The 15,323-nt window shown below is 37.5% G+C and overlaps 1 protein-coding gene across 2 annotated transcripts in view; it reads left to right on the forward strand.

Annotated features, from left to right (window-relative positions):
* Positions 1-13,237, forward strand: part of PPP1R1C (protein phosphatase 1 regulatory inhibitor subunit 1C) — a 127,333-nt gene extending 114,096 nt beyond the window's left edge. For both annotated transcript variants that reach the window (XM_007461232.1, XM_007461233.1), the window contains exon 5: positions 13,149-13,237. In XM_007461232.1, the coding sequence (XP_007461294.1) occupies positions 13,149-13,237 (89 nt within the window). The remainder of the gene's footprint in view (positions 1-13,148) is intronic.
* Positions 13,238-15,323: the final 2,086 nt, after the last annotated feature.

Genomic DNA, 15,323 nt, shown 5'->3' on the forward strand with positions numbered 1-15,323 from the left:
TGGTCATCAAGAGCAAACAAGTTTAACATCGTACACCATCCATAAATTAAAAACTCTCTTATAATGACTTGGTTTCTGACAGTAAGATCATGGGGGAAGGATTACACTTAACCCAGCGTGGGTCAGATACCCCTGGTTTGGCACAGTGGCCAGAGGACAAGATAATATACGAAACAGGCACTGCTGATTTGTACCTTGTGTTTGGAGTGGGGAGAAGAGTGGTTCCTGAAGGAAAGTGAGTGGGGAGAACAGTCATTCCCTATAAGCAGGGGAGAGTAGAGAAAAGACTAAACAGTAGACACTCATTATAAGGAACAAATCAGGAATATCTGGGGGATGATGTTACTTGTTGAGAAGTAAATCTTTCTTAGAAACTTAGAAAATTATACCTCTTATTTCCACCCACTTCTAATTATATTCTGGTAGTACTGTTGGTGAATTTCCAGAACATGCAGCCTCCAATTATAAAAAAGGATTGTGCTCAGAAACTTGATTTGTAAGGGATTTGGAACTGAGAATACATAGAATCAATGCCTTTTTGTTTTCAGGCCAATTTATAGAAACACAGTCTATGATATTGCCTAAATTATTATACTAACTGACTATTTCAATCTCACAAAACATCCATTAGAGAATCCTCCTAGAGTGTCCAGCTTCCACATACCATGGAAGACATTTTACCTCTTAGTGGTTTTGCATGGACATCAGGCAGCCAGGTTGTGGTTGGGTAAGAGAAGGCGGGAAGGGAAGTCCCCTGGGACTCCCAGGCACCAGCATTTTTGTCACTTGTTGTGTTTGGTGTGGCACAAGGCAGAGAATACAGAATAAAGTCCAAAGAACTGTGTTCTGGATTGAATGATTGCTCTTCGCTGTGGGACTTCAGAAAACAGGCCTTGGTTCACATCTTAATATGATGGTGGTGGTGGTGGCAGTGTGTGTGTGCATGTATATATGTTAAGAGGCAGTTGGACTGTCCTTTGAACTCAAGACTGCTTTTTAAAGTTCTTTCGACCTTGAAAGGTCATGCTTCTATGATTGAGAAAAAGCTCTTTTCTCAATCTAGGTCTCTAGGCTAATATAGTTTGTGGGGAGGAGACTAGAAGGGATTAGAACAGGGGTACAGGCTATTCTTCTTCCATGTCCATTGGTTTATATGGCTCCCTTACGAAAGCCTTCTGGAGGATAAAGGGGGTCTGGTCATGCTCCTTTCTTGAGGTTCCCTATATTAACAAATGAAGAGATGCCAAAACAGGATTGCAAAAATGATGGAATTGTCAATATTTTCATTTGACAACAAAATTTACAATATGATATAATTGAACTATTCATAATTATAATATTTGTAAAAAAAGAATAAATCATGGTATGATCCAGGTAGTATGGTCCAGTAATCAGATGTATGTGTGAAGTTTTATGAGTGGTACTTTAAAAAAGTATTGTCAATAAACTTGTCAATAAATATGTCAATAAATATATCTGTTATTGTCTATATGAACATTTGGAGATAATATCAAAAGTCTAAATCATGGCCAGTTTTGCATAAGAGGCCCTAGCCAAATGGCCCTTCTGGTATCTTCTCTGAGAGGCCCAGCTACCTTGTGTTAGCAAATTGGAGACTGTTTCTAGTCAGTGTATCAAGCCAGAAATAATAGTGTTCATTCTCAATAATTTCATTTTATCTCTAAAAATCTGATGGTTACTCTCGGTTTTATATATATATATTTATTTTATTTATATATTATATATTTATATATATATATATATATATATATTTCCCTCAGAGTAGTGTCTATTATTTGAGGAAGAAATGAAATAAATATCTAAGAAAAGGTAAACAGACTAGATACACGGTAAGTTAAGGGAACACACTGAAAAAATTTCAAATAATTTTGGGTGTGCTAAGCCATAAACATACTTTAAGAGAATTTTGCCTCTGAAACAATGAAATTCAACAAGGTTTTTGAAAAAGCTTACATTAATTTTTATTAATAATTTTAGAATTTTTCTAAGACAAAGGTGATTGTAAATTGAATGCAATGTATGTATACTGAAAGTAAGATTGTTTTTGCTTTCAACAGAAGAATCTGGAAATTCAAAAGCCGTGGTTTTAGGGCAATTAATTTATAATGTCTGAGCGGGGTTGGAGTGTTCTAATTTTGGTATTGAAAAAATTTTCGCAGGTAACTGATACTCATGTGTTGAGAAACTGAGTAAATTAGGTAAGTAAACACATATTTTTCCTAATTATTACATTTAAATATTATAGGGCAGAAATAACAGAAAATTACCATTTTAAGTGAAAATGTTGTTACGATTATTCCTTCATGTAAACAATATAAAATGGCTACTCACTATAGAATTTGAGTATATAATTGCTCCTTTGCATCAAGTATTCTTAATAAAATCAAAATTTGAAAAGAAATAAAAAGAAATAAAAGAAGTGGTATCAGCTCATCCAAGGAGAGTTTGTTAAAGATCTATGTAAAATGAAGAGAGACTGTGATTTTACACGTGGGAGACAAGTAAAACAGACCAACTGTAGGGCAGCAAATCAAAGAAGAAAGTAGGTCAGCGAGCCCCATGGTGATACAATGAATTGCTATTATTTAAAGGGATGGTCAGAGAGTAAAACTGCCTGTGCACAAGAATGCCTATGAGAACAATGGTAAATCTGAGCAAAAAAAAGCAGGGTCAGAGCAAGAGTTGCAAAGCTCAGCGTGTGAACTGCAAGTCCTTGGGTCAGGCGGAGGATAAAACAGAACAATCTCGTCATTCAGAAGCTTCCTGGCAGCCAGGGCCAGCAAGCTGTGTAATGAGAAACAAACTGAGCTGAGGCCCTCTGCAGAGAAAAGGGGAGGGAAACAGCCTCAGGATAGGAGAGAACTGAGCTGATTTTGAGACTGCATGTAACTATCAACTCATCAGGATTAATACTTTCCCATGAAAGAAAATTTTAAGTTACTGGAGAATCACTGAGGAGACCAAAATACTTAATCAAATCCATTTACATTGTGAAAGCCATGTACCCAATGGGATTAATTAACTGTGTTTGGTGATCAGAACATTATATACTGGGGAATACCATTTCTCCTTTCCATCTTTAAGATTTGCTGCCTATTTTCTTGGACTAGGTGGAGTTTCAGAATCATAATTGCTAAGTGAGTCTAGAGTGGTAATCTAAAATACTATAGGAGACTGAGAAGAACAAACTAACTCCAGGCCAAAAATAATCTACCTTTTCTATTTATTATAGGAGATGTGACTTAAAGGGATTGAGCAGAAGTTCATTTATCTGAAAAAAAAATTTGGCTACGTTGAAAAGTCTTTATATGTTGAATAGGGAATATTTTTAAAGAAAGTGAGATTGAAGTTAGTCATTTCTTTACTTAAAATGCATTGAGCATCTATAATGTTCAGGCTTTGTTCTGGGCTCTGCTGATCAGTCAGTGAACAAAACAGAGTATTGACTCTGATTTCATCGTGCTGATATTCTAGCGGGAGGCATACCAGAACTCCATAAATAAAGATATATGACACCAGGGAGTGATTAATGCTCTAAAGGAAGGAAAAAAAATAAGATAAATCACCATAAGTGGACTGAAAGTAAGGGAAAGAAAGAGATGGGGTGTTTTAGATGGGACGGTCAGTGGTCTTCTGTGAAATGATGACATCTCAGCAAAGACCTGATTGGCCAACTGAGATGAAGAAGAAAAACATGTGGGTCCCTCAGAAGAAGAGGAATCCAGTAAAGAGAGCAAGGAGGACAGGCCTGAGGCTGTTTGAGGTCTATGTAAAATATCAATGTAGGCAAGCAAGTGAGGGAGCGTTGGAAGGAGATAAGTTCAGGAGGCAGAACCTAATCATGAAGCATCTTAATGATTATAAGTTTATGGTGAGGCATTTGAATTTCATTCTTAAGATAATGAGAAGTCATCAAAGATTTTCATCGGAGGAATAATGTAATTTTTTAAAAGATTATTCTGTAAATTCTTTTGGGAATTAACTGTAGGGTGGAAGGAGAGAAAGTGGGGAAGCAAGTTAGAAGGTTATTGAAGTCCTCGAGGTAGAGATTAGTGATGGATGGGACTAAGGTGGTAGTGCTGGAACTGATGAAAAATGATTAGACTTGGGATACAATTTTGCATGTAGAGCCTTCAAAATTTGGTCATGCATTGGAAGAGGAGTATGAAAGGAACAAGAGGAAGCAAAGAATACACTGGGCCTGAGAATATTCTGTTAACTAAGATGGAAAAGATTTGGAAAACAGAAGGTTGGTAGGGGCTAGGTGCTTGTTTCTCTTTGTTTGAAGATTGGGGACAGAATCAAGATCATGTTTTGGATATACTAAATTTGGGATGCCTATTAAACACTTAAAAGTCAGAATACAGTTAGGCTGTTGGTTTTATGAACCTGAACTTAGATGAGGGATTGGGACTGATAATATACAATTGGAAATCATCAATTTATACATTATATTTAAAGCAATAGTATTGGATGAGATCACCTAGGAAGTGAGTACAAATAGAGAAAACATTCAATAACCAAGTCCTGGAACTGGCTGGCATGTAAGGTGAGAATGAGTAGGACTGTCTAGCTGAAAAGACCAAGAAGGAGTAGTCAATAAGGTAAGTGGAGAAACAGGTGTGTTTGGCCATCTTGAGGTCAAATTAGTGTTTCAACAAAAAGAAGTGACCACTTATGTTAAATGCTGCCAAGATTTTGTCTAAAATGGTGTGAAACTGACCACTGGGTTTCCCCAGAAGGAGTATGTTGGGGAAACTTGACAACTATTAATGGAGTGATGAACATAGAAGTCTGATTGGAGTATGTTAAGGAGAGGTTATAACGTGATGCAGTCTATTTGTTATACTATAATGAGTTTTACTCTAAAGTTTTCTAAAGAAGGGAGAAGGGGCAGTGACGAGAGGTGGAGTGGAGTCAGGAGACAGTTTCTTGAAATGGAAGAAATTTTGTGGTTATGGGACTATTTTAGTAGAATGGAAGAAACTGATGATGCAAGAAAGAGAGGTCTTAATTTTAGGAGAATTCTTTGAAAGGGTAAGAGATATTATGAAAAAGAGGGGTGGAAAAAATGAGAGGTGAGGCTTATGAGAGGAGGCAGAGATATGGGATGGGCACTGATTCAAATATCTTGGTAGATTTGGCCATGCTGTTGTCAGTTCATTAATGATTACTTCAATTATCCCTGAAAAAATCAGCTGAGTGTGAAGAGAGTGTGGGGTTACTGGAGATTTGAGGAGTGAAAAATCTTACAATCTGACAATCTCTGATGCATTTAGACCAGTGATGTTCAAAGTGATTCTTGATACAGGTGGCTTAATTAATACCATAAGGCTGACTTCCCCACCCCCTGACAATCAGTGGGAAAGAGCTTTTATAGGTGGAGGGAAGGGGCTACATGCAGAAATAGCACAGTCATCTCTGACAGTCACCTTGAAATTGGCCATGCGGTGGGCTGATCAGTGTCATCTTGATTGTTTGAAGTACAGTTAGTCTTCAGTTCCAGGGTCGGTTTGTTCCCATTTCTTTGAGGTCAATTCTCAGAATTATGGCAGCTTATGTCATGGCTACAGTCTGATTCATCGTGTAGTTAACTTCTTCCACCTGGTGGGGGTTTCAGTATCTACAAGACAGCTCAAAGGATATGGCTCAGAATATTATCTACAGCCCTTGAGGAGAAACTAAAGGTCCTTGACTTTGATGACTAAACTATTATTATTTGGTCTTGTTTGACTGCTTTCCTTTACTCCTGCATTTTTTTCACTTCTCTGATTAAACTTATTCTTTGGCTAAAGTTTTTCTACAGACAAAATGCAGGCTGAGGAAATAGGGGAAGGACCATAGGGCCCTGCTGCATTTCAAGGCTATGGTAGCCAATAGTGACTATTGTTGCTTCAATAGGAAGGTACTCTCCTTGGAAGACACAGACTTCTAAAATGCCAGCACAGGACATCCTTCTGTGGACACACTTAAAAAACACAGGCATCATTTGTTCTGTGGCTTTAAATGCAACTCTCTTGTTATTTTATTTTTAGTGCTTTCAAGGCTAACCACGGACTCCTGTTGATTGATGCATTCTTTATTTTAGATATGCTATTGTGTTCAATCAATGGCAGTCAAGTCCGGCAGGTGAGGGAGCCATTCTGTCTCTTTCTAAAGTGAAACTGCCCAACACTGTTTAGCTCCATTATGTGTAGGCTTAAAAATTTAACTTTACTTCTGAGTTCATGGAATGCATTAGCTTTGAAGAGAAAGGGGGTATTAGAAGGGCACTTGGCTGTAGAGAGCAAAAGAGGCACTCAGTCTATCAAAGTGATTCTCACCCTAGGCTGAATAGCAGGATCCTTGCAAAATTAAGAAACATATTCTTGCCTGGCTCCAACCTCAAACTTACTGATAAAGATGTGGGCACTTTACATTTTGATAAGTGAGACTAGATTACTCTCCAAAGATATTCTTTGAATTCACACTTCTAATGATAGCAGGTAGGTATACCTCCTCCCCTCCTCCTCAGCATTTACTGCTTAATCTTTCACCTAGGTTTTACTCTTGGGCAACAGCTTTGGTAAAATATACGATAGGTAAAATATACATAAATATATAATACTTCATATGAATACCATATAAACATGCTGCCCCTATTCCCATGTATGATGAAGAGAGAAGCATATTACACATTTATTCTTCTGCAGAGAAATGCTTATCTAAGTAATGGGTGGTTAAGTGAAATGATCCTGTGTTGATTTGCAGTTTATATTAACTGAACAGTCATCGTATTAGAGCAGAGATCAACTGTGCTCTTTATATGTAATCTACTCCAAATGAAGTAGAAAGGGATAGATTTAAGATGAGTTCAGGACATGATGTGTGTTTAGCTTTGGGATGAAATCAATATGTCACTTGATCTCTGTGACCCTCAGTATATTAATGTATAGCTATTTATTATAAATGAATGACAAGAAGATTAAACAAAATACATGTGAAAGCATTTTGGGAAATGCAAAGCACATTTTCAATCAGAGATGGTGGGCCTTGATGGTGGGCCTTGATGGTGGGCCTTGATGATGACATCAAGGAGACTTGATGTCCCATATTATAGCTTAAATTATAGTCCTTGAGGGCTTCCCTGTGGCGCAGTGGTTGAGAGTCCGCCTGCCGATGCAGGGGACACAGGTTCGTGCCCCGGTCCGGGAAGATGCCACATGCTGCTGAGCGGCTGGGCCCGTGAGCCATGGCCGCTGAGCCGGTGCGTCCGGAGCCTGTGCTCCGCAACGGGAGAGGCCACAAGAGTGAGAGGCCCGCGTACCGCAAAAAAAAAAAAAAAAATTATAGTCCTTGAGTATATCTAGCATGATTTTTTTCATAAAATTTGAAGGATCAATATACAAGCAACCATTAGAAAAATCATTCTTTTAGGGCCACTGAACTCACTCTTTTGTACATAGTAGGCCTTCAGAAAACTAATGCTTGTTAAATGTATTTTGCAAATAGTTTTCTCATATAGAAATCAGACTTACTGCTTCCCTTAATCTAACTAGTGTATTGCTCAGTCAACGGCTGTCCAAATTACTATCTCCTGAGTTGGAGCTCTTCTTTCCCACATCAGAACTCTCCAAATGCTTTAATTCTACATATCTTCATTAAATTAACTTCATTTATGTACATGCCATCACCTCTGACCTACAACCCCATCTGATTTGTAGTTGTGCCTCTCTCCTGCTCAACACACAGTAGGAATTTTATTATATTTAACTCCTATTGCTTCTTTTCTAATAACATGTACATTATTTGTAACTTGGTTCCATTCTGGGAATGTTGCTGGGCAAAGTTAAATCGTACATCTTCCTGCTTACAAACTCTATTAAAAACACTAACAGCAATGATGACAAAAAAGACTGAAAAGTTACATCTAAATCTATCAGTTTTAAGTTGAAAGAATTTGATAATGAAAAAAGCCTTATGATCTTGAGTCACCACATTTTCCTTCAGGTTTTAACTTTGGAAAAGATCAATAACAGTGGTGGTAGATTGAGTCCTGGTGGCCCAGGTGAAGAGCCCCCAGTAGGAATTAGGGGCCCAGGTTTGTGTCCCAGCCCAGCCTATGATTGCAGTGTGAATTTAAGCAAGTCACTTTGCCATCTGAAATTGTCCTTTCATCTTTAAAGTGAAGAGATTAGACTAGGATTCATATTCACAACTATTTGTGAGTCAGAGACCCCTCTGAGATTCTGCTGAAAACTATGGACCTTCTTCACTGAAGAGGCACAGAAACAAGTATAAATAGAGTTCCAAGAGGGTCAGAGGCTCTCAAAATACATCCACAAATTCCCCAGAGGACTTTAGAATGATTTCAAACTTCTAAAGTATGTGGTTGAAAAAAAAAAAGAAACCATTTATATTTGCTACTCCCGATGTGAATTGTTTTAAAATGTGGATTTGGGCCACTTAAGTCATTTAAAGTTAGAATTACTTTTTTGTAACTTATAGTACTCAGAGCAAAGCAAAATTTTCAGTAGGAAAGAAGATCTCCTTTGTATATGAATAGCATCCCAGGGTTGGTGAGCTTGTTAGCCTGCCCTGCTACTCAGTCCAGGGCTCCTTCTCGCCTGAAATGGAAATTTAGCTTTGACTTGGACACACACAGTGACGGGGAGCTCACTCACATGCTTATTGCTGGGCAAACATAGAGAGTTTAGAAATTTTCTTCTTTATATTGAGCCATACAAATGTCCCTGACTTAACAATGGTTTGATTTAAGATTTTTTGCCTTTACGATGGTGCAAAAGCAATATGCATTCAGAAGAAACCGTATTTCGAATTTTGAATTTTGATCTTTTCCTGGGCTAGTGACGTGCAGTAGGATATGGTCTCGTGATGCCAGGCGGGGCAGTGAGCCCAGCTCCCAGGTAGCCACAGGGTAATGAGTGTAAACAACAAATACAGTACACTTCCAACCATTCTGTACGCATACTACCATTCTGTTTTTCACTTTCAGTATGGTATCCAATAAATCACATGAGATATGCCACACTTTATTATAAAATATGCTTTGTGTTAGATGATTTTGCCCAACCACAGGCTAATATAAGTGTTCTGAGCACGTTTAAGGTAGGCTAGGCTAAGCTATGATGTCCAGTAGGGTGGGTGTATTAAACGCATTTTCCACTTATGATATCTTCAATGGGTTTGTTGGAATGTAACCCCATTGTAAATCTAGGAAGATCTGTACTCTGCCCTCACCACATAAATGTCAGCTATTGACACTATTGCTGCTCTCAGTTGCCACTTAGATATATTTTATTTCTTTTTCCAGGCTTTTAGGAATTCAATGGCAGCCTCTTTTGTCCTCTCTTAATTTTGCTAAACAGTGCAGTTTCATATCCAATTCTTCTGGAAAAGATTTCATAAAACTGCTTTTAATCTCAATTACTTCCTTCAATGGAACTCTTGAAATGCAGAATCCAGAATTGGGCAGCATAATCCAGAAAAGTCTGAACAACACATGGTTAGAGAGAAGTTTCCTCTCTTAAACTGCTGCCTCTCCTGTTAGAAATGCCACCCACACTGCCAAGAGCTCTGTTCCTACAAACAGGTGACTCTGCTGGGTCGTGTTGAAATTGTGGTCACCTGAATCCCTAACTATACTCAGTCTAGGTTGCCCTCATTCTCTATCTTTTAGAACCAAAATAATCTTCCTAAAAACAAAACTCCCTTTGACCTCTACCTTAATTGCTTAGGCCATCTTTCCAGCTCTTTGGGATACTAGTTTTTCACTCATCATGTCATCTTTTCTTCCAAGTATCATGTCATCTACAAATGTGATACACCTGCCTTTTTCTCCTCTGAATTAATCGATACACATATTGATGTGCGGTTTGCCAAATGTAAGCCTCCCTTTAGGGATTAATTATTCATAATTCTTCACTCAGTCACTTTACAACTTCATCCAACTCACATTTAACCTCCTGATCTACAGAATGGAGAAGAGCACGAGTATAACGTTCTGTGCAGGGGCAACATTTCTTTCTTTTCCCTTCCTTCTTTTACTCAGTCTACTTTCTTTTCCTCAAACTCTATTTTCTTCACTCCTTCATGTATTCATACCGCATATCCTTGTCTTATATATGACTCCTTTTCTTGTATGTTCATTTTGTTATGGAGAAAAGAGCCTCTGTGCATTTTGGGGATCCCTCTGCCTTCTGCCCGAGTGCAGGGCTGGCTGTGTCTTTCTCGCTCCAGGAGGCCCTTTGCCACATGCTGGGAATCAGTTCACTTGCAGGTGAGGTGTTTTCCTGCGTGTTCGTTAGCATTTGGCAGAAGAGGAGAATCTGAGAATTTCACCAACATCTCCAGAGCAAGTTACTTTCCTCCACCTCCAGAATTACTCAAATATTGAATGAAGCTTCAAAGAAAATTTAAATACAAGGCATATGTGTGTTTGGGGATAGGAGGAGGGGCGTGGGGAGAAAAATTATTAGACAGTTCTCACAGAGTTCACACATTAATCTCAGCATTTATTGCATCTATAACCAAACAAACATTGCTGAAAGGAAAAAAGAAAAATTCAAAACACAAATTAATCAACCACCCGTTATCCAATGGAAAGATGACGTTAGTGTAAACTGCTTTGGGAACCAAGGAATCTGTGGTCCTGTAGAGAGGTTCGGCAGAACAGCTTTGTGACGTCACCTACTCCTGCCTCATCAAAATCTTTCACCTGGCAATAGTTAATGCCACACTCAAATAAACCGAGAAAAGCCCGTTCCAAGGTTTGCTCAAGTGAGTGATTTTACTTTAAAGACGGCTTTCTCGTATAACTTTGTGGCCGTTATCATTATAAAATAAATAAGTGAGTAGACCTATAGTCAAGTATGGGAAGTGGATGATTAATGGTTTAATAAGTTGGACATTTGGTTACCATTTTTTTAAATGTTTGACTCCCTCATATAGACAAATCAATGTTGGCATTAAGTTAAACCTAATTTAAGGAAAATTGTCTGAACACAACTGCATTACTCTGTAGTTACTTTGAGGATAAAAGGGATGAGCCCTGGAGGCAGTAGAACCTTTGCAAACCCTGGGTGGTGCAGACAATTTTAGCTCAGGAAACAGTGGCAAGCGGCTGAATGATTACTATGCTTTAATACTTCAGAGGGAATGCCAAGATGGTTTGAACCAGATTAGTAGGTACTGTAAACCTACAATAAATCCTAGAGATTGATAGGTGAGTCTACGTTAGCATCCAAAAAGCTAAAGGTGAAAATGAGTTGGGGTCTCCTGACAGTGGAACTTTATGCTTCATTCACTCAGTCAGTTGGTCAGTGAGTCAGTCAGTGAGTCAGTGAGTCAGTCAGTCAGTCTATATTGAGGGACTATGATGTGTCAGAACTTCTTTTAGAACCACACTATCCTTGTAAACTTGAACAAATCATTTATCTTCTTGAAGTCTAGATTTCACCGTCTAGGTATTTATCTCGTGGAGTTGTGAGGTTTAGTGACCCAGGTATGTAAGACTCCGGCAGAGTGACTGATTGGATGCTCATTGAACTCCCTTTCCTTCTTAGCATTTAGACCTCTTTTTCTCCTGTGTAATCTATAGCATGATGAAATAAGTTCCACTTGTCAACAACAAAATTCTCTCTATGGTGATTGTGAGTGATCTGTGTTTGCAGATGAAATTACTGTATTTAAATATTATTACAACTTATCAAATATTTTTGCAAGATAATCATCCAAGTCCAGGGGTGTCATTCCTTGCCAAATGGCACTCTGAGGTTGCTGACTGCAATACATGCAAATCCACTCTTTTTTTCCCCTTTTTTTAGTTCCTTTGTTTCATAGTAAACATGAGCAGTGACTTCCTTGCATTTATCAATTCTAACTGCAATGTTTTTCAGTAATATTTAGAAAAATCTCATAAACCAATTTACTAAAATATAAAAATCTATAAACTTTTCCATGTTACGCATCACTATATGCAGAGTGTCAGCTAGTATGATGTTATAACAGAATAGACCCAAGTGAAATGAAAGATAATTTTGTAATGATTGTAGTAGTCGCCTTATGATTTTTACTCCAAATCTGAGTTAATTTTGAAAAAAATCTGAATATACATTATTGTGGAACTGCCAAAGACATATACCAAAGTGTCACCTCATTAATTCCATCAATCATTTATGCAATCAATATTAATGAGCACCTACTGTTTGCCAGGCTCTGTGCCTGGGACCCCAAAGTGAAACCCCATCCATAATCCTGACATCAGCAAGTTTGTTCTAATGAGAAAAATATGTAAATAAATACTGTTCTATAAAGTAATTGATACAAGAGAAAGTGATCCAAGAGCAGGGGGAAATACCCAGCTAGGTCTACTTGGGGAACTGGGGGAGGCTTCACAGAGGAGGCAAGCTGCTATCAGGATGAGTGGGAGGTTATCAGGTGGGTGAGTAGGAAGAAGCTATTCGGCAGAGAGAATAGAATGAGAAAGACATGGAGGCTTGAGGGAGCCTGGAGTGACCTGTAATGTGGAAGAGCAGGTTCGTATTGTTAAAGCATAAATTACTGTGAAAGGGGGAAGCAGGAAAGGCTGGTGGAAATGAGGCCCGATAGGTAGGGAGAGGCCAGGTCACATAGCCTGTATATTAGGCAAAGGTGTGCCAATGGTTTTCCTCTGTGTAGGTTTTGGGGGAAGTGATTGAAGAATTTTTAATACACAAGTTTCAGAATCAAACCTGTATGTTTTGATTCCTAAAGAAGACTAACAGTATTCTGATTCTTTTGTTGTTTGAAAGTTACAGAAATTGCACACACACACCTCCTCGCTCCTGAGGAGGGGCAGTAAGAGCCTGTGAGCAGATTTTTAGTTAACAGGTTTTTAATAGGCAGTGATGCAATTCTTAATGGAGAAAATTTAATTACTATAAAAGACATTCTGTTTCGAATGGAAATTGGGCTGGGTGTGTTTTTATTCCTCAGTGAATTAAAAGGTTTATATAAGATTAGATTGTTGAGATCCTTGGAGAAAACACATATACACCAGTGAAAACGTTCCACTCATTTTCTTCACCTCTTGCAGCAAAGCAGTGAATCTGCCAGAAATTAATTGAGCATAATTTTTATAATTTCAGGGGTTAAGCATATGAAAGGCCAGAATGAATCAGCATTCCCCGAAGAAGAAGAAGGCGTGAACGAGAGAGAAGAGCAGTGGGACCATTAATAACGGGTCTGCAGCAAGAAGTCTTCTTGGGAATAACTGAACTATTAACTTTTCTGAATATCCCATGGAACACCACTGCTTGACTTCTATCTCTGCTCTCCACACTCACAAAGTAGTAATACACCTCCTGGGAAGCGCCCCTTGATGGAACTTTAGAACTACCTACAGATCGTTCCATGTTACTTACAATTAAAAAATAAGTATTTATTGTACAACAGTGGTTTTCTTTTTAACAACATAGAAATTTGCAAACATGTGAGTGTTCTAACTTTAATACTGCCCAGCTTAATCCCTGATGTCCTACTGATAAGATTTGCCTTCTAATGTCAAATGTAAATAGCATCACTTTAAAAGTAAAAAATAAATATTAAATACATTTAGACATGAGTGTGTGTCTGGGTTTAACTTACAGAGGAATGTTTAATGAAACTTTTAAGATCTGCATTTATCCTGTTGCTGTATACGGAATGGTACATGGTATTTATTTCCGAATGATGGAGAAATGCCAGATTTCTTGATTCAAAAGATCAAAATGTATTACTCTTTAGATATTAAACATCTTTTTCCCTCCAACAACACATTAATGATTAAAGAACCACAGATTCCTCTTCATTTTTTAAGCTGTGAGAGGTGTATTTTCCATCATTTCCACTAGTTATTAAGAAAGAAAAATTATAAATCTAAAATAAAATATGCCAAATTTCCCCTGTCACTTATTTTTGGCTATTACTGGAAATATGGGGTGTTTCCTATTGCATTTTAAAGAATCATTAGATTTTATAAATCTCCTATTATCATAAGATAAGAAATTTCATTAATTCATGAATTCGTTAATTCAACAACTATTTTTTATGGGTTCATCTCTAGGAAGGCACTTTGCTGGGTGTTATGAAAATAAAGGAAAGATAATTTCTCCCCTACAGAACTGGCAGAGAAGATAAGCATCAGTACAAAGCAAGGTTTTCCAAGACCATATGTATTTACTGAATATGGCTTTTGATAATTCAAAGTTCTGGCATCCTGAACAATTATTTATTGCATTTCAATGTAAAGTATCTACACCACATAATTTAGTGGAGGTGGAGGAATACCCAATTTGCTTCCCACATTAATAATATTAGTGAAGTTCAAATGTTTCATGGATTAAAAAACTAAAGATGAAAAGATTTCTCAAAAGTCAATAAAGAGGTAAATTAAGATAGGAAGAAAAAAATCAAATGCAAAATCCACTGTGGGATCATAATATCAGGACTCAAAAAAGTAAAAGTACTGTTTTTAATTTTGACTGTGAGTTTTATAATATAGAGATTAAAAGAAATGCGTGAATCCATAAGCCAATACAATAGAGATAATGATAATTTTCCTTAGTATATTTTCCCCAAGAAAATAAGTGCAAAACTCATTGATAAGTAGTATCTCAAGTATTTATGAGTACTTATTCCAAGTTTCCTTCTTTTTTCCTTTCTTCCTTCCTTCTTTGCTTCTTTCCTTCCTCTCATCCTCCCTGCCTTCCTTTCTCTTCTCCCTCCCTTGCCCTGGCCTTTTTTGTTTTGTTTTGTTTTTGTTAAACCAGTTTCACCAAAAATTTCTGGAGTTTCTAGACCACCTGCTGTGACTGTTTATTTGATTTTTCAAAGTTTCTCCCTACTTAAAATCTAATTAAGACATATATTTGTTTTAAGTGATTTTGAATTATTCGTGTATGTAAAACATCCCGGATACCCCTTGAGATTATTTGAGATACCCTGCGGCCCTAAAAAATAAAATTGCCCTTCCCTTCCCATGAACAGACATTTTTATAAATGTTTTTTCAAAAGGATTCAGACAAACAAAAGAAAAGCTTTTGCTGACTTTGTAACAGCAAAAATCACATGGGGAAATAAACACAATGGCTTCTGGATTCTTCTATCGTGTTCTCCATTCTTAAAAATGAAAAGATGAAAATTAAAAGAATAAGTTTTCCTTCAGAAATGTTAGTTTCTTTTATTTTGTTCTCCACTCTCAAAACACAGAGATCACAATTAAAAGCATAAGTTTTCCTTTGGAAAAGTGTTGACTTTCTCAGAAATTTGAAGGAAACCAGCTG

This window comes from Lipotes vexillifer, unplaced genomic scaffold (assembly GCF_000442215.2).
Source record: "Lipotes vexillifer unplaced genomic scaffold, Lipotes_vexillifer_v1.1 scaffold57, whole genome shotgun sequence".
NCBI lineage: Eukaryota > Metazoa > Chordata > Mammalia > Artiodactyla > Lipotidae > Lipotes > Lipotes vexillifer.